Genomic DNA, 23,477 nt, shown 5'->3' on the forward strand with positions numbered 1-23,477 from the left:
AGTTGGGTATATTAGTTTTGAGTATACAGTGCTATTGTGTGCTTTACCTAGATACAGCGTTTGAAGCTTGGTTCCATCTCGGTGAATCGCCAGAGGAAGAACTGCTGTTCTATTCAGACAGAATAAAAATCTGGTATATTTTTAAATGTAAAGCAAATTGTAAAATTGTGTTGAGATACTTGTTGGAATATTGTTTCATAATTGTATAATACAACACAAATAATAAATGAAACAGTTGATGCTTGGCAGAAAGTTTCTCACTGATAATTTACCCTTTCTCAGTCGAAATGGCAAGTTTTTCAGTATCTAAAAAGCTGGAGGGAAAGCTGGTCCTGACATACTAAAGATGTGAGTGGGACTGACTCCCAGTGTCTTGACAACTGCTTTGCTGCTGCCAGTTGGCAGAGGTTCAGCTCAATTCACAGCCGCAGGATGATTGTTTACACTGCCTGCTGAATAGCTGCCGAGCTTCTGCTTTCAGCCCATATTGCTGGATAAACTGGGGGGGGGGGGGATGGCATGGCACAGTGTTGTTTTGTGTATAGACGACCAATTTTACAGTCAAAACCATTTTACCAGCTGTACCAAAGGCTTTATTTTGAATAATTATTTTCATCTTAACCAGTGGATATCTGAAATACATTTGGGAAGGACAACTTTCTAGTGATGTCACGTACAACTTTATGTGGCTGTAAAGCTGAGATGTAGGTGCCTACTTTTCAACAGCTATTACTCAGGAGGCCAGTAAATTCGATTGGCTGCTACTATACTAGAAGAATTATTTGATTTTGAGAGTAACTGAAAGATAAGATCCAATTACTAAAATAATTTGCTAGTTGCCATGGGGACTAAAGTTGGAACAAATTCAATTTTAAGCCTTGAAATAATCTTAAAATACTCATGGGGAAAAGGAGAATTTGGCATGGCACTTGGGTGAATTGAATCTAAGCTTCACATGTATGACATTGATGTACTGCTGGTATAATGTTTCAGTGCCACAGCCTTGCTGCTGCACTTGGAATAAAGGAAGCAAATTGCATTTGTTTATTTATGAGAAGTGTCATTTTGTATCCCCATCCCATTGTCAGTCTGTATTCTTTACAAATTGAAGCTTTGAATACATGCTGTAAAACAAAGCTAGAATAGTAGTGTGCATTGTATTTTAAAATATTATAGTAGTATTTTATCCTTGCAAACTATGTGGGCTTGGGTATGTGATTCCCCCTCCCCCTCCTTTTTTATTATTTTTTTTAAATAAAATATCTATTAGAAGCACTTGCTGCCATGGAAATGTTGGTTAGTAAGTGCTTCCCATCTGAATCACTGTGTGTTTGAGCAAGATTTCTGCATTAAGATTTGCACTGACCTTACTAGAGATCTGTCTTACTCCATTTTTGTATTATATTAGTGGTAGGAAGCTTATTTTTGAAATAGAGTACAATTTCCTTTATTCTGTCACCCAGTCATGCTTTTCTGTATCTGTACATGCTTGTAGTGTTGTGGCCATGTATTTCATTGTTATATAATAACTGACACACAGGTTGTTTTGTTATGCTTTTAAGTTACTAGGCTGTCAATTAAAAAAAAAAAAAAAAAAAAAAAAAAAATGGACCATCTTTACATGAACGACACCTAACATAAAATGTAACATAGAACGGTGATTCATTAAAGTGTTTAGTTTTTAATTGGCAACAAATTGCAGCCGACAAAGTACTAATAAAAAAGGTAGGAAGCATCGCGTTTGCTACTTTATCATGCAAAACGGAACAGAATTCCTTCATGTTAATTTTAATGATGCTTCAAAAAAGTGGCAAGCACTTAAGTTGGGGGGGGGGGGGGGGGGGGGCTGGCAAGCTTGTCATTTGCAAATAAATCAAAAGGCCATCATTGCTGCAGCAAGAGCTGATGAATGGAATTGCTTTGTCAGTCTTTGATAGGCCCTGCTCTTAAGCCTGCTGTTAAAAAGGAATGCAAACATTCAAGAGACTCTGCATTAGGAACATAAACAATTAAGGGCACTTGAAGCTCTGGTAAGAGCTGCCAGACCGATACAAGAGCTTTCTCCTGGAGATACAGCCTGCAATCTGCCTTGCCAGAGAGATAAATAGAAAGCTCAATTAGTGTAGCCAGGCCAAGCATCTTTCAGTGCAAGTTTATTGCCCCCTCCCCATCATTGTTTTAAATGCAGTACACTTGAAGTCCATCCATTGGTGCACCATGGCTGTTCACACAGATGAAGCAGCAACTCAGATACTTGATGGGAGTAGAAAATAATTGTATGGGAAGTAGAATTCTATGACGATGGTTTTGATGCTGCTTCAAAAAGCTGACATGCATCTGCAATTTTTTAAATGCTTGATCACCTAACCAGAAAAGCTGGATACTGAGAACACACATACTGTAATCTGTTGAAGGCTGCGTGCATGTGCTGCTGATTACAACTGTGACAATTCTATACATTTATATCTATCAGTTAAACTTGAGTACTATAGCTAATGGACTAGTCTTATTTGAGAAGTATTCAGTATTTAAGAGTTTGTTGCTCACTGTCTGTGTGTCCCTTATGAACTGTCTTACAATTAGCACAAGTAAAAAGTATACTGTAATTGTGTGCAACGTAAAATGGGAGTAGGGAAATATCAACTAGATTATCGAACCTTAAATTGCTCTTTTGAGTATTAGAGTACGGTATTTAACTTTTAAAAGGGGAAAGTAGCATTTAGCTTGTAATCTAGAGGGTAGATGCCACTGCCTATAGATAACTAGACTTGACATTCTGGAGTGGTGTCACTGTCCTATGAATTTCAGTGAATCGATGCATCAGTGTTTTTTTTTTTTTTTTTTTTAATTTAATGTAAGCATGCTTTTGATTGGAAGAATAATTGGTTTATTTTAATATAACAAATATTTAGCTTTTGTTTTGTTAACTGACATATATTTTCTTTTTCTTGACAGACAGAGATTGCAAAGAGGTTGAATACTATTTGTGCACAGGTCATCCCATTTCTGTCTCAGGAAGTAAGTCAGTCTGCTCATCTGTTAATGTGTAATAGTGGCTTTTTTATTGGGGGGGGGGGGGGGGGGGGGGGGGGGGGATTTATCACAACACAGGAGTCTGAGGAACGACTGCTACCATTGCAGCTGTATAAGATTCCTGATGATTCGTGTAACACGCATGGTATCTAACTGGCATCCATCAATTTTTTTTTTTTTTTTTTTTTTGTTAAACATTTGTCAATAATTTATCATTTAGTTTAATCTTCCTCTTTTAAGGAGTTTCTTATCCAAAGGTGTGTGTGTAATAAACATTTAAATATTCTTTCGGATATTCACTTGTTTTCTAAAAGTAATAAAAGCCATTATATTACTCAGAACGCAAGCACAGACTGTATAGCAGCAGGTGCAGGGGGGCGTGGCTGTGGCCCCTGTGTGTGTGCCTTTGTTTTACAGCAAGGTGTTACAATATGTAATACATTAAAATGGAAATAAAATATTCCAGGAGTAACGGATGAGCTGTGTAGGGCTTACTTTAACTGAGTGAATTAACTATAAAACAAAGGATGCCAAATAGCAGTTCAAGTTAAACGTTGTTTTGTTCGTTCCTGAAAAAAACAGTACATTAAGTTGACACCACATTGTATTTATTTTTTTACTTTTTCATTCCTTGCTGTTTCTTCACAATAAACAGTGGTCATAGACACACTTTCATAAAGTAATAACATGAGGTTTACTTGTGCCTTTTTGAACAAACAAACAAAAATTGAAATTTAACTTTAAAACTTCAAGTAAAACAAACTTGGAAATAGTGTTGTAAATTGAAGGGTAAAAATACTCGCTGTTTTTGGTTCTCGTTTATTACATTCCACATAACAAAGTCGAAACAACAAAAAAAATATATATATATATCACTACACATTTTCAATAAGTTGGACATTGTTTAGGCGCAGCTTTTCAGAGTGACGTGTTTGCCTTTTTTACTGTACCATGAAATTCATTTTTTTGACCCAGATGGCGTTCCATAGAGAGCACTGTGCTTGCATGCGCATAATCTAGTTTGTTTACTTTTTGCTCTCCTAAAACTTTAAAGTAGAGGCTCGAGCTGCAGTGTGTTTTATTTATTTATTTATTTATTTTATTTGTATATATCTCGCACATCACATGGAGCTCGGAGCACTTTTTCATTTGCCATTTTTTAAACTGTTTCTGGTGAGATGGTGAATAAATGCAAGGTATTTGCCATTTGTAGCAAATATAAACATATGATTTTTGTGTCAATGCATGTCAAAATATTTGTTTTGAATTCTGATTTGTTGATAACAAATAACACCCTCCTGTACAAATACAAGAAAACAAGGCAAATCATAAACCTCTTGTACTAACATATCATCCTACAAATAAAGACAATTCAATACTTCATTCAGAAGAACTTAATAGAAAACAAAAGCATTAGAGACTATTTGGTCCACAGCTCTCTCCCTTCTGAAAACAATACTTCAAAAGGCCCTTTTCTTTGCAATATCATTGTGCAACCTGTAAACCCACAAATAAACTTGGAAATTCATGGTCCTAAATATTTTATCACCATTAATGAAGATGAATTTGTATTGTGTGCATGGGCGACAATCTGTAAGGTGGAGGTGATAAAACATGTGGTAATTTAGGAAAATAGTGTGACGTCATGACAAATTCTTCTAAACACAGATGGTGTATTGAAACGGCAGAGATAAGAAATGTTCCTAATATATCTAATGTTAACCCCTGTAATTTTGCCCCTTACAACATCCCCCCCCCCCCCCCCCCCCCCACACACACACACACACACACACACACACACAAACTTGTTTGTTGTAAATAACAACTGTGTATTAGTTTAATGTATCATGCCTTTGCACAGATAAAGCACAGTACTGTACTCCTTGCAGTGTAACCAGGGATAAAGTATGAAACCGGTTGGCTTGAAAACGCTGTTTATTGCTAAAAATCGGTATAATACTTGTAAATGGAGCAGACTGTTTTAGATTTTGCAGCAAAACGATGCTTAAATTCCCTTTGCTACCAACGTCTTCATTACTTGCTTCTACAGTAGATTTCTAAGTAGTCAATATAGCCGACCCTGTATTAAAATAAGTACATCTACTCTGTCTCTTAATTTACACAGCTGTTTATTAAACAGTATATCACCATTATCTATGCATAGGTTTCATATGTGTTATAGCTAGACAGATAATACAAGTTGTTTATCAGGTCAAAATTATACTAGTTCATCACACTACATTCATCAAAACATTTTCTTTTTGAGTGAGCAGAGGCGGGAAAACATAAATATGTTAAGATAAGGCATAAGCAACCCCTCCACTCCTACACCACCTGCAGATCAGCTGTACCCCCCCCCTTCCCTCTGTTCCCCCGCCACTAGAGCCCACTCCTTCTCCACCCTTGCCCCTCAGTGGTGGAACGACCTATCCACGGATATCAGGGCTGCTCAGTCCCTCAAGACACACCTGTTCAGACAGCATCTGTAAAACTCAACTCTCAACTATACTGGACTATATGGTACCCAATTGTACCAGTACTTGCATCAGCTTGTACCTGCACTGAACTGCTCCATACCTTACCGCATTCAACTACTGCTCCTACCTATAACTATATCTTGTATCTGATGTTACTCTTCTAGGTAACCATACTCATCTTTTTTGTATTTGCTGTTATTGGGAAGTCATGCATTTCATACTTACTGCATGTTCTTAAAATATTTACTATGTTATAACTGCACTTAGTCGAACTTGCTCTTGCTTATACCTTACTGTATTCTTATATTTTACTGTATTCTTTATTGCCTTATTGTACGTTCATAACTGCTCTTATCTGTATTATGATTCTCTAATGTGATATTTTATGTGATAACTTGTAATGTAATATTTTATAATGTGATACTTTGTACGGTGATGTTTTGTAACAATTGTAAGTTGCCCTTGAAAAGGGTGTCTGATAAGAAATAAATTAATAATAATAATAATAAATAATAATAATAATACAAAAATAATTATGCAGGACAGCCACTATAATATTGTTTCCTTTATTAAAAATGTGCACGGATTAATCTATTAATTACAACTAATGCCTATAAATTAATCTATTTTTAAAAATGTTTTAATCGATTGACAGCTCTAGTTAAAACATCATCATAGGAGCAAAAATAGATTGAACTATTGCCCTAACATCCTTACACCACTGGACAATAGTTCCCTCTGATAGGTGATTAGTTCACATCACTGTCAGTACCGCCCCCTTTCAAAGGAATGCCCTCTAACTCTACTCCTAACATGAGAAAATGGCTAAATGAAAAAAGTGATTCTGTGACTTAACAGAAAATGAATTTCAAAACATACTACAACAGAAAGATAAAAAAAAAAAAACTGGTAAATATGTAGTTATTTACTTATGCTGTATCAGCTATATTTAAACAAAGTACTGTAAAGCCATAAATATTTGCTACCAAAATATTTAGCGAATCTCATCCTGACAACCTATTTTGCTACAGAAATGTTGCACTGGTAGTTGTTTACTTCATTATTTGTACAGCACTAAGATATTGGTGCCAAACAGTTTTATGTTTTGTTTTTTTCATACACAAAAAATGCATAAGCCTCACCAACAGTATATAAAGTTATATTTATTATCCTACCTTGCCTCCTCATTATTTTGACTAACTAATATTAAATATGTACTGCAGACTCAGTTCATAGTGAAAAATAAAATGCCCCTAGGGACGACTACTGTTACCTCCAGGGTGCAATGCCCTCAGCCTGCAGCTTTGGGCATTATAGCGCCCTATGGGTAACAATAGTCTTCCCTTGGGGCAATCCTGGTCCCTCGTGGTCGTTTTCTTCAGTCTGTATTTACTACAATTAGTTAGACATGGATATGTGTGCAGATATTCAAGTCCATTTTTGTTTGTTTTAGCACCAACAACAAGTTGCACAAGCAGTGGAGCGAGCCAAGCAAGTGACCATGGCAGAACTGAACGCCGTCATCGGAGTGCGTGGCCTTCCAGGTCTACCTCCTACAGTGTGTAAAACTTTCTATTTCTTATTGCTGGGGTTTGTGGGTAACAAGTTGGATGCCAGTGTATCTGCCTAATAGGTTCCTCAAGGGGTACAGTACAAAATAGTGTAGTCAGTCACAATTGATGAATAGGCCTTAGCTGGGAGGCTCAGTAGTATCCCCTTTTCCAGTACAGCAAATGCTTTCTCGTTGTATAATCTCGAGGTATTGCTCAAGTTAGTCTAATACAGTAATCTGTTGTCTATCCACCTGTCACATATCCGCCCTAACTTTATCTGCCATGATCAAGCTCTTCAGCAACGTTAATTTATCGAACGAAGCGGATTTATTCAGAAATTATACATCTTACCAAAGTTTTCGTAGACTGCGTTGCTCCGTGCGCTGCCATTGCTGGTAGTGTCACGTGAGCTGTTCATGTATTGATTTTTTACTTCTCATTGCCCTTGTTTGTTTATCTTAAGGTACTATTTGGGTATTCTGTGTACTAGAATTGTGTTCCTTCAGTTAAATTACAAGTTGTGTGTAGCTGTCAGTCTATTAAATTAATCTAATGGACCGTGCATATGTTACCCAATAGCTCACTGTTTATCTGTTGTAAAGATCACACAAGAAATAGACTTTAAATATACAGTACTGTGAAAAAGTATTTGCCTGTCACAAAGACGGCCGGTGTGGGTGGCATCAGACCAGGAACAGGAAAATAAACAGAGAGGCGGAGTTTGGTGGAGCTGAGCGAATGCTTTCGCTCAGCATTTAATAAATAAACAGAACAGAAAACAAACAGTTGTAACAATACAAAGACAGGACACGGCACATTCGCCAAAATAAAAAGACAAACAAAACGGACTAAACAAAACAATGGACTAACAAACAAACACGGTGAGCTTCTATTTTTTAACGATTACTACTATTCTTATTATTTCTACCTCCGTCTCCTATCCCGTTCTCCACTCACCGAACACCCAACCCCGAGTGGGTGAAAATATGCTGTTTTTATGCAGCTGTACCAAGACTCGATTGCTAATTAATCATTCAATTGGAGTCTTGGTACAACTGCATGTGAATTAATAAAGTGCAATTCCCCGTGCTCACATATTACTTTTTACTTGCACGTGAAGTGCTGTGCAATCCTCGTGCCTAAATACAAATATACATTTTAAACACTTGTGTTACACAGACCCGTTTATATCCCGTGTACCGATGACTATACACCAACATTAACACACCACACGCAACATATAACAGATAATATACACAGTGGCAGGCACTTCGTCACAGCCCCATGTCTGATTTTCTGCATTTTTGCACATTTTTCACATTGAATTAAAGGGATAACTAAGGTCGTCTGTTTGAATACTTGAATACGATCAAAAGAAATTCCTGAAGACCTCCGGGGAAAAAAAATGTTGATAATGCCTATCAGTCTGAAAAGGGCTACAAAGCCATTTGTAAGGCTCTAGGGCTCCACCAAACCACAGTCAGAGCCATATTGTCCAAATGGAGAAAGTTTGGGACAGTTGTGAATCTTCCCAGGAGTGGCCGTCCTGCCAAAATCTTTCCCAAGAGCAAGGTGTAAAATTGTCCAGGAAGTCACAAAGAACACTAGAACAACATCCAGGGATCTGCAGGCCTCTCTTGCCTTGGCTAAGGTCATGACTCCACCATCAGAAAGACACTGGGCAAAAATGGGATTCGTGGCAGAATGGCAAGGCGGAAACCACTGCTTACTAAGAAGAACATGAATGCTCGTCTCAAGTTTGCCAAAAAGCACCTGGCTGATCCTCAAGAGTTCTGGAACAATGTTCTATGGACAGAGGACATGGGTCCCCTTATGTCTGGTGAAAACCAAACAATGCATTCCACAGTAAGAACCACATACCAACGGTCAAGCTTGGTGGTGATAGTGTCATGATTTGGGGATGCTTTGCTGCATCAGGACCTGGACGACTTGCCATTGTTGAAGGAACCATGAATTCTGTTCTGTATCAGATAATTCTACAGGAGAATGTCAGGCCATCCATCCGTGAGCTGAAGCTGAAGCACAGCTGGGTCATACAGCAAGACAATGATCCAAAACACACAAGCAAGTCTACATCAGAGTGGTTGAAGAACAAATCATTTAAAGTTTTGGAAAGGCTTATTGAAAGTCCAGACCTAAACCCCATTGGGATGTTGTGGCAGGACCCGAAATGAGCAGTTTATGCTCGAAAACCCACAAATGTCACTGAGTAGAAGCAGTTCTGCATGAAGGAGTGGGCCAAAATTCCTCCACGGCGCTGTGAGAGACTGATCAATAACAACAGGAAGCATTTGGTTGCAGTTATTGCTGCTAAAGGTGGCAGAACCAGTTATTGAGTCTAAGGGGGTGATTACTTTTTCACACGGGACCATTGGGTGTTGCATAACTTTCTTTAATAAATAAATGAAATAAGTATCAATTTTGTGTTTCTTCTCTCGGTCCCTTTTATCTAATATTAGATTTTGGTTGAAGATCTGATAACATTCAGTATAAAAAAATATGCAAAAATACAGAAAATCAGACAAGGGGCAAATACTTTGTCACAGTTCTGTATATCTCCTTCAAAAAAAAAAAAAGAAACACATATCAGATATTTTTTTCTTCAATCGATGACAAATTGCAACAAAACTCAATCAAAATAATTGTATTTTATTTAAACATGTTGTGCTGACCGTGTCAGTCAGGATCGAAAGCGCATGACGTACTCCAAAACGTGAATATTCCCCACATTTAACACCATTTGCTTCAGACTTGCAATATTCATGTGCATTCACTGCACTTGCAAAATGCCGCGATGTGGCTATAAAAGTGGAGGGTTCTCAGCTTGCATGTCTTATTGTTCATTGTTGACACATTTGAAGTTATGCCTAGACTTACCGAAGCACCGCGGAAGAATGCTATTGGACATTTGGAAGCTGGTGTATCTCAGTCCTCCGTGGCATGGCTTCTGAATGTTTCCCAGAGCACTATAGAACGACTTTGGCACCAATACCAGCAACTTGGAGCAACACTTGACTTCCCAAGATCTGGTAGACCACATGTGACGACGACAGCCCAGGACAGATTTATACGCCTACGTCATTTACATGACAGGTTCACCACTGCAACCTCTACAACCTCTGCAGTAACAGGAATGCATAGAATTTCCGACCAGACTGTCAGAAACTGCCTACGGGAGTCAGGTATCCGAGCAATAAGGCCAGTTATTGGAGTGATTCTTACACCGCAACATCGTCAATTATGACTTCAGTCGTGTCATAATCAGAGTGGCCCATACAAAGATGGAGAAACTTGGTGTTCAGTGATGAATCCAGATTTCTGCTTCGATGTGCAGGTGGAAGAGCCCGGGTATACAGGCGACGTCATGAATGTTTTGCAGCCAACTGTGCGCGGCAGGTTGACAGATTTGGTGGGGTGTCATGGTGTGGGCGTCAATCTCAGACAGTGGCAAAACCAACCTTGTTCACATTCAAGGCAACCTGACAGATCAGCGCTATTGTCATGAGATCATACAGCCTCATGTGATCCCATTCATGAACCATCGTAGCATAATTTTCCAGCATGACAATGAACAGCAGCACACAGCCCGGGCCACCACAGCTTTCCTCACTCAGAACAATGTTCAAGTGCTTCCCTAACTGCCTCGATCACGAGATCTGAACCCCATTGAGCATTTGTGGGATGAGTTTGATCGACATGTGCGACAGTGTCACCCCGAGCCACAGACATTACAAGGACTTTTCCAGGCACTTGAGCAAGAGTGGGTTGCCATTCCCCGGCATGTTATCCAGGCTCTGATTTGATCCATGGGCAGGAGATGTCAGGCTGTCATCAATGCCATTGGTGGGCATACCTGTTACTGATTTCTGTTGACCTTGACCTTTGTTTGACCTGTACAGGTTAAGGGTCTCTGGAACTGTCTATTTTACTATGCAAACTGCCATACTAATGCTATAAAAAGTACATTCAAAACACCTATGTGTTAATTTTTTTTTTTTGAATATATATATATATATATATATATATATATATATATATATATATATATATATATATATATATATATATATATATATTTATAAAACCCCCCCCCCCCCCCCCCCCCCCCCCCCCCCCCCCCCCCCACCCTGATAACTGCTGACCTCGCAGATTAAAAATACTAAATCAATGTATGTACATTAACTGGTCTTTTCAACGGGACGACCCGACAAGTCACAAAGAAAAATTAAAACATGCTTTTAATCTGTACGGATTAATGCTGGCATAGACCAGTGATGGTGCACTTAGGCTCAAAGGGACCAGTTAATCCATCTGTGCTTAAAATTATAATCTCTCACTGGAGATGATATTTTACTTTAAGTTTTTTTTTTTTTTTTTTTTTTTTTTTTTTTTTTGGGGAAGGAGTTGGGTATGTGGAATAAGAGTAGGGGATTAGTGCCGATTTAAAATAAATAAATAAAAGTTGGCCTTGGCTTCAACTTTTCTTTCATCAGTTTCTCAATTGCATAGCTGCAGTCAGTGTGCCTGTGTTAAGCTATTGGCAGTCAATTAGATGAAATAAACTGGGAGGCTGACCTTCATTTCCTTTTTAATAGCTTTTTTTTTTTTTTTCCCCTGAACCGGTGAGCTTCAGTGGATTTTTGTCTTCAATTGTTCATCCCCCTTTTATAACGCTTGACAGCTCAGCCTTGCATAAACATACAGACCCTTTGTGTGCCGCTTTCAATTCTGGCTGCTTTTTTTTTTTTGTGGGGGGGGGGGGGGGGGGGTGACTCGGGTGTGCAATTTTTGAAAAAAAAATACTTGTCCTCCTTAACAACCTACTTTCTCCCTCAGTGTCCCACAAAACACACATACACACACATAGAATATAACTTTTAGGATTTTGCTTTTAAACAATTAACACAATCAATTAGTGAATACATTCTGCTTTTTCTGAAATCAAATAAAGAAAACTTAATTCAGTCCAAACAATACTGTACATGCCAAAACAAAAATGATAATTAAACTAAAAAGATTCAATCTATGTTCTGACTTCATGCACCAGGCCAATAGAGAGACCTTTTATTAGGCAATGCAGTATTTGGTAGGTTTCATTTTTGATTACAGTATATACCATGATTTTAAAGCGCAGCATTTCCGGAGAGCTTTACATAACCAAAACGGCTTCCCAATCAGAAAGAAACATTATTATTATTATTTACAGAAGATAGTGATGAGTTGACAGATCTATCTGATGGCGAACTTCTTCACATTACGCACCCGTCAAACCATTTGGTGTAAAATGAAAACCAGACACGGTATTTATAACATCTGATCCTAGTTTATGAGAGTTGTGGGTACCATTACAGTTTTTAGGTAGGAGATCACAAAATTACGCTTATGGAGACATTTCTAGATAAATGAATTCAAGTACTTTTCTAAAGCTTTTTTTTTTTTTTTTATACATTCAAACTAGGTAATGTTAGGGTATATTTCATAACAGAGTAAAAACAAACAAAAAAAAATCGGTATTCTTGTAATCTTCAGTTTCTCAGCTGTTTAGAAAGGTATAATACGGTGTACGTTCAGTGGATGTTCTGATACACAAGCTGAAATCACTTTTATATCAGTCAGACCTCAAACAGGTAGACTCTTCACCGAAGTGGAAGGGTTAAAGGGTTGTTTTCTAAACTACATCGTCTAGAAGAACGGCAATGACGCTTGTTTAATACGTTCCTATATGGCCATTGGATAAAGATACATTTTGTCCTGTGGGTGTTTCAGTGGCCGTTGCGCTGTCGGTGTCACAGCGCAGATTTGTATTAAAAGTAATTGTGAATCCTATAGCTTTACAAACCTACTGCCAACCAGCTGATTTTAAGTAGCTTTAAAATAAATAAATAAATAAATAAATAAATAAATACATTGCTAAAACATTACATATAAAATAGTTTAAAGGTTTTTGTAATTTTTATTATGTTAAATGTTCTTCCTAGAGCTAGCGGTCAAATTTTATTGGGCTACTACTAGACAAAGGCAATGTAATAATATTGTTGCGTTAATTAAAATACATTTGTTACTGTGTGACTAAGGGGTTGTGAATTAAAAGAATGTGTACTTGTGTACTCTGTATATATGTTTGCTTTGAGGTTTAGAGTTACACATTTAAAAAAAAAAAAAATATAATAATAATTTGTATGTGCGGGACTTCCAGTTTAGAGTTTTCAGGACCTTGTGTGACTCCCTAGAAATCTCCAGGAGTTTTTCTAGCAACAGAATGCTTTGACAAAAGAAAAAAAAAGTACTTGTCCGACCGGCAAAGTATAACGGTAAAACTTGTTGTCCCGGGCAATATGAAAAACAAATGTCAAATTGGTAGCGACCTTGTTTTAAGGAACATTTAAAGTGATTCCAGTAGTTCCATTTTACATTTGGCCTTGAAGGTTGTTAAGTTGTTTTATTAGATAAATACAAAGAAATCCGTGTTGTTTTTTACATTTTGGCTTTTTAAATTCTATATGTCAACAGTCTTGGAGAAAGCATCCGTGCAGTGGTATATGGAGGATATTTTATGCCATAATGTCTATAAATACTTTTCACTAGGTGTGTGCGACAATACCGATATTCCGGTATATGGCGATCTTCATCAGGCAATAAAATAACTGGTATTTGAACAAAAATACTGGTCTTTTTGGTTAAACTGATTCACGGAAACATATACTGGAAAATGCCGAATGTTATCTCGCGAGATAATAACTTCCCGCGAGAACTCGGAATGCAAGCGGTACAAACACAAAACAAGATATGGCAGAAGTACACTGAAATTTTGAGCTGCTTAAATTGTGCAAAGCAAAATCATGCGTGGAATCATTTCCTATAAAAAAATAAATAAATAAAAAGATGGCTGTATAACATCAAACATTGCGGTATGTTGTTTATGTAAGGCTGGAGTGAGGCTGAGGGTACTTCTAAGGGTCATAGAGGGTACGCTCTTCATAATGAAAGTAAAAGAAAATTATGATCTTTAATTTCATTGAGTGGATTTCCACTGATATTAGGGTGGGTGAAGCAGGCATCAGGTGATTTCCCTATGGAGAGCTCTGAACTTGAGCTTTCAATTAATTGTGTAATTGAATGGTAATCGGTGAAGCACATTTTTCAGAAGTATGAATTCCGGTAGACCTAAATGATTACACTATGTAACACAATTTTTGTTCCTGGGTAGTAAGTGTTATTTCCTAATTGCTTATTCCTCAAAAGTATAGCAAATGGCTATTATTCCCCACAAACTTTGCTTTTGTGACCAGGACAGTGATATTTCAAAATATCACTATTTCCAATGGGAAAACGGGCAAATGTGTGTCTTTTCGTTCACATAGTCAGAAAAAACAACATATGAATCCAAATTAACATGTATTTATACTAAAGTAATACAAACATTACTACAAAAGATTTAGAAGTGAGTAGTTTTTCGAGATTTACGATTATACTGTATTTACAGTATAATCGTATAATAGCCATTTTCTATACTTTTGAGGCATAAGCAATTAGGAAACACTTACTACCCAGGAACAAAAAAAAAAAAAAAAAAAAAAAATTGTTACATCGTGTAATCACAGCCCTCCTACTTTGACGGTTTTTGTTTTATTTATTGGGTGCGGCTGCATTTTAGTAACAGCATAGCAACAGCATTTGTCTTTTGGTGTTTGGTAGTGCTAAAGCAGTAACTCATTATAGCATCTACGATGTCACTGCAGCAACTTGGATAAGAACAAAGAAGGCCTTCTAAAAATGAGTAACAGCATTATCGTTATATGTCCTTAATTTTAAGATACCACTAACTGGAAAGGATTAGTAGCTGCAGCACATGTTAACGATAGGCATTTGCTAACTCTGTTTTAAAACGTAGCTCTGGTTCACTAACGTAACAAGCAAATTGGCTTCATCACACCACCATTCTCATATTTCCATATTCACTTTGACATTCAACACATCTCAGCCAGCATGTCCGTGTGAGTCCTATAAACGTAACGTGCACGTAATCATACACGAAGACATAAGCCCGATGTACACTTCTTGCAAAGGAGCCGGCTCTTTTGTACAGCGTTATCGGCACTATGCTTTAGTGCGAGAGGTCCTGGGTTAGGAATGCCTCGACTCACCACTATTATTTCAGTAGTCAATATCAATCGAGCGTGTTGGATTATCCAAAACGAAATGAAAAAAACAACTGGGAAATGTCAAAATAAATATATATATATATATAGACATTTTAAGTTTGGCATAAAAAGTTGTCCATAGTCATAAAAAGTCAATAGCTAGGATATAGTCATCTATATCCTATCTATCTATCTATCTATCTATCTATCTATCTATCTATCTATCTATCTATCTATCTATCTATCTATCTATCTATCTATCTATATATATATATATATATATATATATATATATATATATATATATATATATATATATATATATTTACTGTAACATTATTTAGTCTAACAAGACAAATTTAGATTACTTGAGGGGCCTTATTACTGTTTTAATTTTGTAGTCCTCTTTCTTTCTTTCTTTCTTTCTTTCTTTCTTTCTTTCTTTCCTTCCTTGTAACCACCCATTTCCAGTTTTAATAACTCAGTAATTATGTTTGAGCACAATGGGTTACATGCTTGATTTTGCTTGAAAGAGTTCGTGTGCATCCTGACAAACTGGAGCAGTGTAAAATTGGGTTGACAATTTGCTAGACCTTTCCGTCCCCTCATTGCACATGCAATGTGTCAACCTGTCTCCCCAGGGTAAGGAGGCTGCGGGAGCCTGTCTGCTCCTCCTGGCAGCAGCTGTAGCCGAAGTAAACTTTGCCCAGTTTGGTAGGAGCTATCCATATTGTTTGGGGACCTAACCCAGTGGTAGGAACAATAGGGGTGCATGCTGTAAAACCACAGTAGCGTTTAAGCCAAGATGAGTTATTTTAATTTAATAACTTTTAATATTTGTTGGTTTGAGAGCCATTAGCAGCATGAAAGATCTAAGAAAAAAAGGATATTTTCAGTAAATGTCTTTACCCAAAGCATTCATTTGCATGTTAATGGAGCCATACTGGTTTTATTGTAGTGTTTCTGTCCACCCTATAAGTGTTTGGCTACTTGTTTATTCAAAACAAAGCCTTTTAAAAAGTAGAGTTTACACCCTGTTTCCAAATAATAGAAAGCAGTGCAGGAACTTTTAGCTTGCTCTAAAAATAATTTGAGTTTGAACCCATCATTAACTTTAATTTAAGACTGGTTATTAAAAACTTAGTGACTAAAATAGACATACTTGCTTATCAAATTCTGAATTAGTAATGAACTGTATATGAGACACCAGTGATCTTGTAGTTATTAATGTAGAACTACTATGCTCAATACAACAGTCCAGAGATCCATATTTAAAAAAAAAAAAGAGGCCTAATTATACAATGCTGCATTGAATGCAACATTCTTTACTTATAGCAAAACACAAAATCTATAAATGTGATGACCGAGTGGAGAAAAAAAGATATGATATTTGCCAGATGATTAAATAAGTTATTATATGTTCTCTGCTTGACTGTACACTGTGTGAATTTTCAAATGATGATGTTAACCTCCTCAAGGGTTTGTTATTGTTAGTACAGTATTTGGTTTGTTCTTAGTACAGTATTTGGTTTGTTCTTATAATAGGTTACATTAATAGGTTACATAACCTAAAACACAAGGTTACACACAGCCTATGTTTGTTTTTTTTTTTCTGTTTGTTTCATAAACATGACATGTATAATGTTAAAACAATATGCTTAGACGCATGATGGCAAAATTAAGTGTATTTGGTCAGTGTATTCAGTAAAACTGCTTTAATGCTATACATAACAAAGATATGCTTGCTAGTACAATGTGCAGTACATTTTACAAAGGTGTGGTGTTTTTTTTTTTTTTTTTTACCTTCAAAACTGCAAACCTGTATACAGCTGTATACCGCTCAAAAATCTATTATAACAAGATGTATATCTCTGTCCATTTGTATTTATTTAAGTGTAACACAAAACTTTTTAGTTCTTCTAGGGTGGCATTTTTGTGAAGTTGCTGAAATAGTTAAATAAGGTTAATTAGCTGAGTTGTACAGTGTAGTTTTTAGTCTCTTCCATTCCAATGCTGTGGTAATTGCCAGCACTGAGCAGTGTGGTCTTTCTGCATTGCCGCCTCGAAGCTGGACACAGCTCTTGCTCTGTGAGCGATGATAGTAATTGGTGTTGGGGCAGATCTGTTACTCTGACTGTTACTTTTATGGCAGATGTCTAGTTCTTAATTAAGGGCTAATGAGCTTGTCTAGTGGACTGAAAAAAACCCTACCAGCTTCCTTCAGTTGAATGTTCTACTTTGTTTTACAAAGGTTAGGGAGCTGAGCTACTGTAGGAAGTTGATTGCTTGTCCAAAAATGTTAATGGCTGCTTTTTCACTTTGTGAGCAAAATATAAAACTTAAAGGATTTTTTTTCTTGTCTTTTTTTTTTTTTTAAATGTCAATACACTGTATATCACACAGAAGGCATCTGTTTAATTTCATAATGAGCTTCAGCACATCCTTCTGTTGAGCTAAAATTGGTAAAAGTTGATGTTTGCATGTTACATATAAATAAATATGTATGCATTTGCATTCATATGGTAAAGAAATAAGTGCAGAGGCTTTCCAGAACCATTTTTTAAATATATAGAAAGCCTGATATTGCTTAAAGTGGTTATAGCGAACACAATTAATTCTTGGTAATGCACTTTTTTCACTCTAAATGTTTCAGAAGAGCAGTTTTGAAACACACTTGTCATGGTAAACATGTGCCTTGCTATTAAAATGTGGCATCTTGCACTGTATTTGGTAAATAAATTTTCTTGGCTTGTCTTCCATGAAGTCTGTTCCTGCTTTGTCACCCCAGCATTGTCTTGGGGTCAAAAGCATCTTACTAGTTGCAAAGCTGTTAGTCATTGAGGCAAACAGCTTGTTGACTTCCAAACAAATTTTTATTTAGCATCATGTTTTGAAATTAAAATTAATGTATGCTAAAACATATGTTTCTGTTATAACTGTACATTCGAAACCTATGAAGTAAATGGATCTGCATGGTGGAAAACATTTTGTTCAATTGCTTTAAAATGTTTCTTGACAAACAAGGGAATGATGAACTTGTTACTCACTGTATCAACGTATTCAGATTTGTTCGTCTAAGGATGTCCTTTTTGTTGTTGCACATGCAAGAGCTCAAATTCCCATACTCCTTTTTACTGTAGTTTTCTGCTATGTGTTCAGAACTACTCGGGTAGATTAATGCAAGTGCTTTTTTTTCAGTTAACCCAAGTTATTTCTCCTTTTTTTTTCCTGTCCTGCCATGCACGTCCCTAACAGCAGCAGCAGCTACAGGCCCAGCATCTGCCCCATGGCCATGGCCCTCCAGTGCCTCTCACCCCACACCCTTCTGGACTGCACCCTTCTGGACTGCACCACCTGGGCAGCAGCGCAGGTCTCCTGGCTCTTTCCAACGCTCTTGGTGGGCAGCCTCACCTGCCAATTAAGGATGACAAGAAAAGCCACCATGACTCCGACCACCACAGAGGTGAGAGGCCAGGCAATTTTGATTAGGACCTTTTGCAGTGTGAACGTCCAGACAATTAAAAAAAAAAAAAAAAAGAAAAATTGTATATTACTTGACCCACCTGCTTGAGTTCGTAAAAAACAAAAAAAACTCCAATCCGTAAGGATTGTTTTAAAGATGAAAAGTATGGAATATATTTTTTTAAAGTTTTTAAATATTTTTGGGGGAAATGGGGTGGGATGATTTCAAGCAATGGCTTGCACTAGAGTGAAGTTTAGTTTTTTTGTTAGTGTTTTATATTAAGTGCACCTGAGAATCAACTTATTCTCTGTTCAAAACATACAGATCAGGTTTTCAAAAGACTGTGCAGCCCTGCTGAAATAGGTTTCCTAAAGGCAGAGGTTGCACGTGTCTGCATTTTTGAAAGCCTTTTGTGTTGTTTTTTGTGTTTGTTTTTGTGGAAGTGCAGCAGGCTGGCTGAACTGGAGCAGATCTGTGAATCAGACGTGAAGGGAAAGCTGTGACCATTTGTGAAATGCTAGTTGTGTATGCGTAATCTCTGCTGTCATTAATGAACTTGACCTGGCTAAAAGAATAAATAAGAAATAACTGGTATTGGTATCGGTGATATTTCAAGGTTACTGTGAATATTTCATATAAAGACTAATATCGGATAGTCTTTGGAAATAGTCAGGCCATCACTTGTAATTTGTAGTTAATTACCTCCTCATGCTGCATGCTTTTTCTGCTCCATGCTGTGGCTTTAGAATATGTGAAAATGGTACTAATGGAAAGATAATGACATGTGAGCCTATTGATGCAAGGACATCTGTTTCATTATAAGTTTGCAGGTTATCTGAAGCTAACTTTGTGCTCATTTAAACGGCAATTTAAAAAAAAAAAAGATAGTAATTTGCGCAATGAATGACAAGCAATTGCACTTTGTTTTTTAAACTATTTAAAAGTAATTAATTGAACAGTCGTTATTGGTTTCCAAGGGGAAGGAGATAGGTATGATAAACTGTAACTATACTGTTATTAAACCGTAAGTGTAAACATTTTCAGGAAATTGCTGTATCAGGAATGTGCAATGATTTCTATTAATAAAATCTGCTTAAAAACTTGAATTGGCTTGTGTTTCTAATTCCTTTTTTTCTGTTTTCGTTTCTGTTTTTGCACCTTGTTACTGAACGACCATGTTTGTGCTTTTCTTGGTTACTGCGGAAACAGAGAAAGAACCAAGCACAGTAAGTACACTTGCTCTCCTGCTAACACTGAATTTCTCAACCATTTTTAACTACATATAAACAGTTAAATTAGCAAACTGTCTGGTTAGATGCTTAATCTGTTCAAGATATCCACATGACATGTGCATAGTGTTCACTTATTCAGAGAGACAAATTGTCAAACTATTATATAAATCTTTGTCATAGCAAAGGTACTACTATGCTTTAAGCCAACTAATTACTCCCACATAAGTGTATGTTTAGCAGATGACCTGAAATAGTGCAGTATTTGTTGTCTGTTGTCTAATGTACCCGTCAAATCTATCTAAAGCAGGTCACTATATAATTAAGGGTGTGCTGGTATTTGAAAATACTATACTTGGACACGGTAGCTTCGTCTTGTCGGTGGATTGCAGGCCACTGACAATATATGTGAAAAAAAGAGTGTGTGTGTGTATATATATATGTGTGTGTGTGTATGTATATATATATATATATATATATAATATATATATATATATATATATATATATAATCAGAAATATGAACGTAGAATACTTAATCTGGTGAGTTTTTTATTTTTTATTTTTCACTGAAATGTGGGGAGGGTAATTATAAACAAGATGTGTTTAGAAGTGAACATATATGTTTAGATTTGTGATTTAAATAACATTAATTTACAGTAGGCAACCAGTCAAAGATTGTGGGGAGTTGTGGATTTGTACATATTTAGTCACCAAATGTTGATTACCCTATCTCTTTAGAAACATGGAAAGAAGCATACTGTTTCTTCCTTATTGAGGTTTTTCATCTGACAGCACCGCACAGTCAAAACAACCATGGCAGCTAATGTAAAAACAATATATTTCACACTGAAATGTAATGTATTTGCAACCGCAGAGCACACTTCTCACCTCCAAGTCACAGGAGTTAGAAAAATATAATAAGTGCCAGATACTTGGAATTTGTGACCCCTACTGTGCACCTCCTGTGAGCAAGCACGAGATTTGCTGTGCAAACATAATTCTTTTTTTTTTTTTAAATTAAACTTACTTGCATGTTACCAATTAAGAAAATATACAATTTAATAGTTTGTTCACTGGGGGTGAGCGAGCACAGTAAACACCTTTTTTAGTTTATTTTTTCCTTTTCTGAAAACGTACTTATTTATATCAGTAGAATTAATTGTTTTTGTTTTTCAGTTGCTTTTTAAAGACTGTATCTGCTGATAGTCCTTTAGTACAGCCTCTTAGCTTAACTGTTTAGCTGTTACTCACTGAAGATGATTTTACAGGAATAAAAAATCTACAGGTTCCAGTTACTGACACTTCGTAGAACAAAAGTTTGACAAAAAAAAAATCTTGCAGCTGCTGTATCAAAGCAGCATATATTTATCTTTTGCCAATTTCCAGAGCATCTGCACATGCATTGTTTGACATCAGGAATTAGCCTCACTAATTTCAGAAGGAAATTTTACGATTTCCTTAAGTAATTTAGCAAATATTTGAAAAACTTGACCACAACTTAGCCATCTTCCGTATGTAATAGTATCTCACCATATGACGATTCCATTTCTTGCAGCAAAGAATCAAAATGGCGATGTAGTAAAGGTTGAGCATAAGTTAAGTTTATTACGCTAACAACTGTTAATTATTCTCTTCATGCAACTGTCTCCTAACTTGCTGCAGAAATCCAGTTGATGGACAATACAGTGAAATGTCAACAAATGTGCCTGCTTCTTTGTAATTTCAACAACTAGTCCCCAAAGTTTTACTGTTCATACATGGAGCTCGATCTGTTACAGAAACTACTGAACTTAATTGAACATTCATTTCACTGCAGGCTTGGCAGACAGCAATATATACATCCTCCCCACGAGTCTGATAGTGTAGTGACCGCAGTGAAAGTAAATCTTTAGAAATTTCAAAGTTGACTAATCAAGCCCAAATGCAAAGCTGGGCTATGTCTCTTATATCTGTTGATTCATCCACTGCAAAGCTTAAAGCAGCAGCAGAGGCGATCTTTGATTTTTAAATTGGGTAGCCAGGTTTTCTGAAAGATCTGAGATGAGGCGACTCATTTCTTAACGGCAGATTGATTTATCCTTTTCTGACTTTGCTTTTGTTTCTGCAATCATGAGAAATAGACTGCAAATTCTAAAAAAGATTATTCTACTAGCTCCCCATCATTAAATGATTTGCCGTGTTTGGCAAGCATCCAGCAAATATTGTCAGATGCGTATCACAGCGTCTGCTCCTGTAAGTGTGTCACGCAACACTTTCTGCTCATTTGTATTAGCGATTTTCTGAAGACTCATTTTTAACTTTGTCTTCAGATATTTTGATTGAAAGTCTTGATGTTTCATTTCAAAGTGTCTTTTAACATTGTACGTCTTGCATACAGTAAGGGCAGTATGGCATAATAAACAAAATGGCTTCCCATCTCTTTCTATAACTGCAAACATTTCTTTGCAGTCCTCTTGTACCTTTTTGCCTTCTACTGCCAAGCTGCGATGCTTCTTTCTTTTATCTGTCCCCTGACTTTCTTTCCTTTCTGAAGCCTCCACAGGTTGAGAACCCCTGCTGTAGTGTCTGCCAAATATGTCATACATTGTTTTAATTGTAAGTCTATTTAACTAAAGTTGTTAATATACAAACACCATAGAAATACTGTATATCGTTCATATTCATACTATATTTTAAACAAACTATTAAAGTGTATATTTTCTTAATTGGTAACATGTAAGTAAGTTTAATAAAAAAAAAAAAAAAAAAAAAAAAAGCAAATCTCATGCTCTCTTGCGGGAGGTGCACAGTATGGGTCACAAATTCCAACTATCTGGCACTGCCCATTATATATTTCTAATTTCTCTGACTGGAGGTGAGAAGTGTGCACTGTGGTTGCAAACACATTACATTTTGGTGTGGAGATACCGTTTTGCATTTATTGTTATGGTTGTTTTGACCACCAGTATGGTGGCGTAGACTGCTAGGGTTGCATGAGTGCAACCCCTCAGTTGACACTTTGTTCCACAAGGTTGCCACCTTTTCCACAGACCAAACCTGAACATATTTCTCAGTCAGCCTAGCTCTATCAAAACTGCACTATAGTGCTATACTGTAATACAGTTACACACTCGGTCTCGGTACAAATCAATTATCATGCAGTATACACAATATTGTGCTCTTGATATTTCTATCTATCGAACTTGCAAGCCAGAAAAACAGTAGCTGTATGGTAGGCTAGAGGCTAGTCTTATCTGAGACAAGTAGCTGTGGCGATGGGTAACACTGTAGTAAATCAATGCAATATCTGAAGAGACAATGTCTCCGTGTTGTGTCGGTAAAAAGAGGCAAAATGAGTCAAACTGTACTCCAAATTTGTTTCAGGTTTTTCAATGTTACTAATGGCTACCACTAAATATGTAATGTGTATAAATACATGCAAACATATATGTGGTTTAATTGCCATTATACATCGTAAGTAACCCATATTTTACTGTAAAGGTTATGTATTTAATCACATGCAGATCAATGTAATGTAAAGCATTATGCTAAACGGTACATTTCTAATAAGAGAGTCGA

The 23,477-nt window shown here is 36.6% G+C and overlaps 1 protein-coding gene across 3 annotated transcripts in view; it reads left to right on the top strand.

Annotated features, from left to right (window-relative positions):
* The window catches only part of LOC121318782 (transducin-like enhancer protein 1), a 62,302-nt gene that overhangs the window by 20,046 nt on the left and 18,779 nt on the right, over nucleotides 1–23,477 (top strand). For 2 of the 3 annotated variants that reach the window (XM_041255831.1, XM_041255848.1), the window contains 4 exons: nucleotides 2,956–3,018; nucleotides 6,964–7,068; nucleotides 18,481–18,688; nucleotides 19,898–19,914. In XM_041255831.1, the coding sequence (XP_041111765.1) occupies nucleotides 2,956–3,018; nucleotides 6,964–7,068; nucleotides 18,481–18,688; nucleotides 19,898–19,914 (393 nt within the window). The remainder of the gene's footprint in view (nucleotides 1–2,955; nucleotides 3,019–6,963; nucleotides 7,069–18,480; nucleotides 18,689–19,897; nucleotides 19,915–23,477) is intronic. The other variant, XM_041255840.1, reaches the window with a different exon arrangement.

This window comes from Polyodon spathula, chromosome 1 (assembly GCF_017654505.1).
Source record: "Polyodon spathula isolate WHYD16114869_AA chromosome 1, ASM1765450v1, whole genome shotgun sequence".
Taxonomy (NCBI): Eukaryota; Metazoa; Chordata; class Actinopteri; order Acipenseriformes; family Polyodontidae; genus Polyodon; species Polyodon spathula.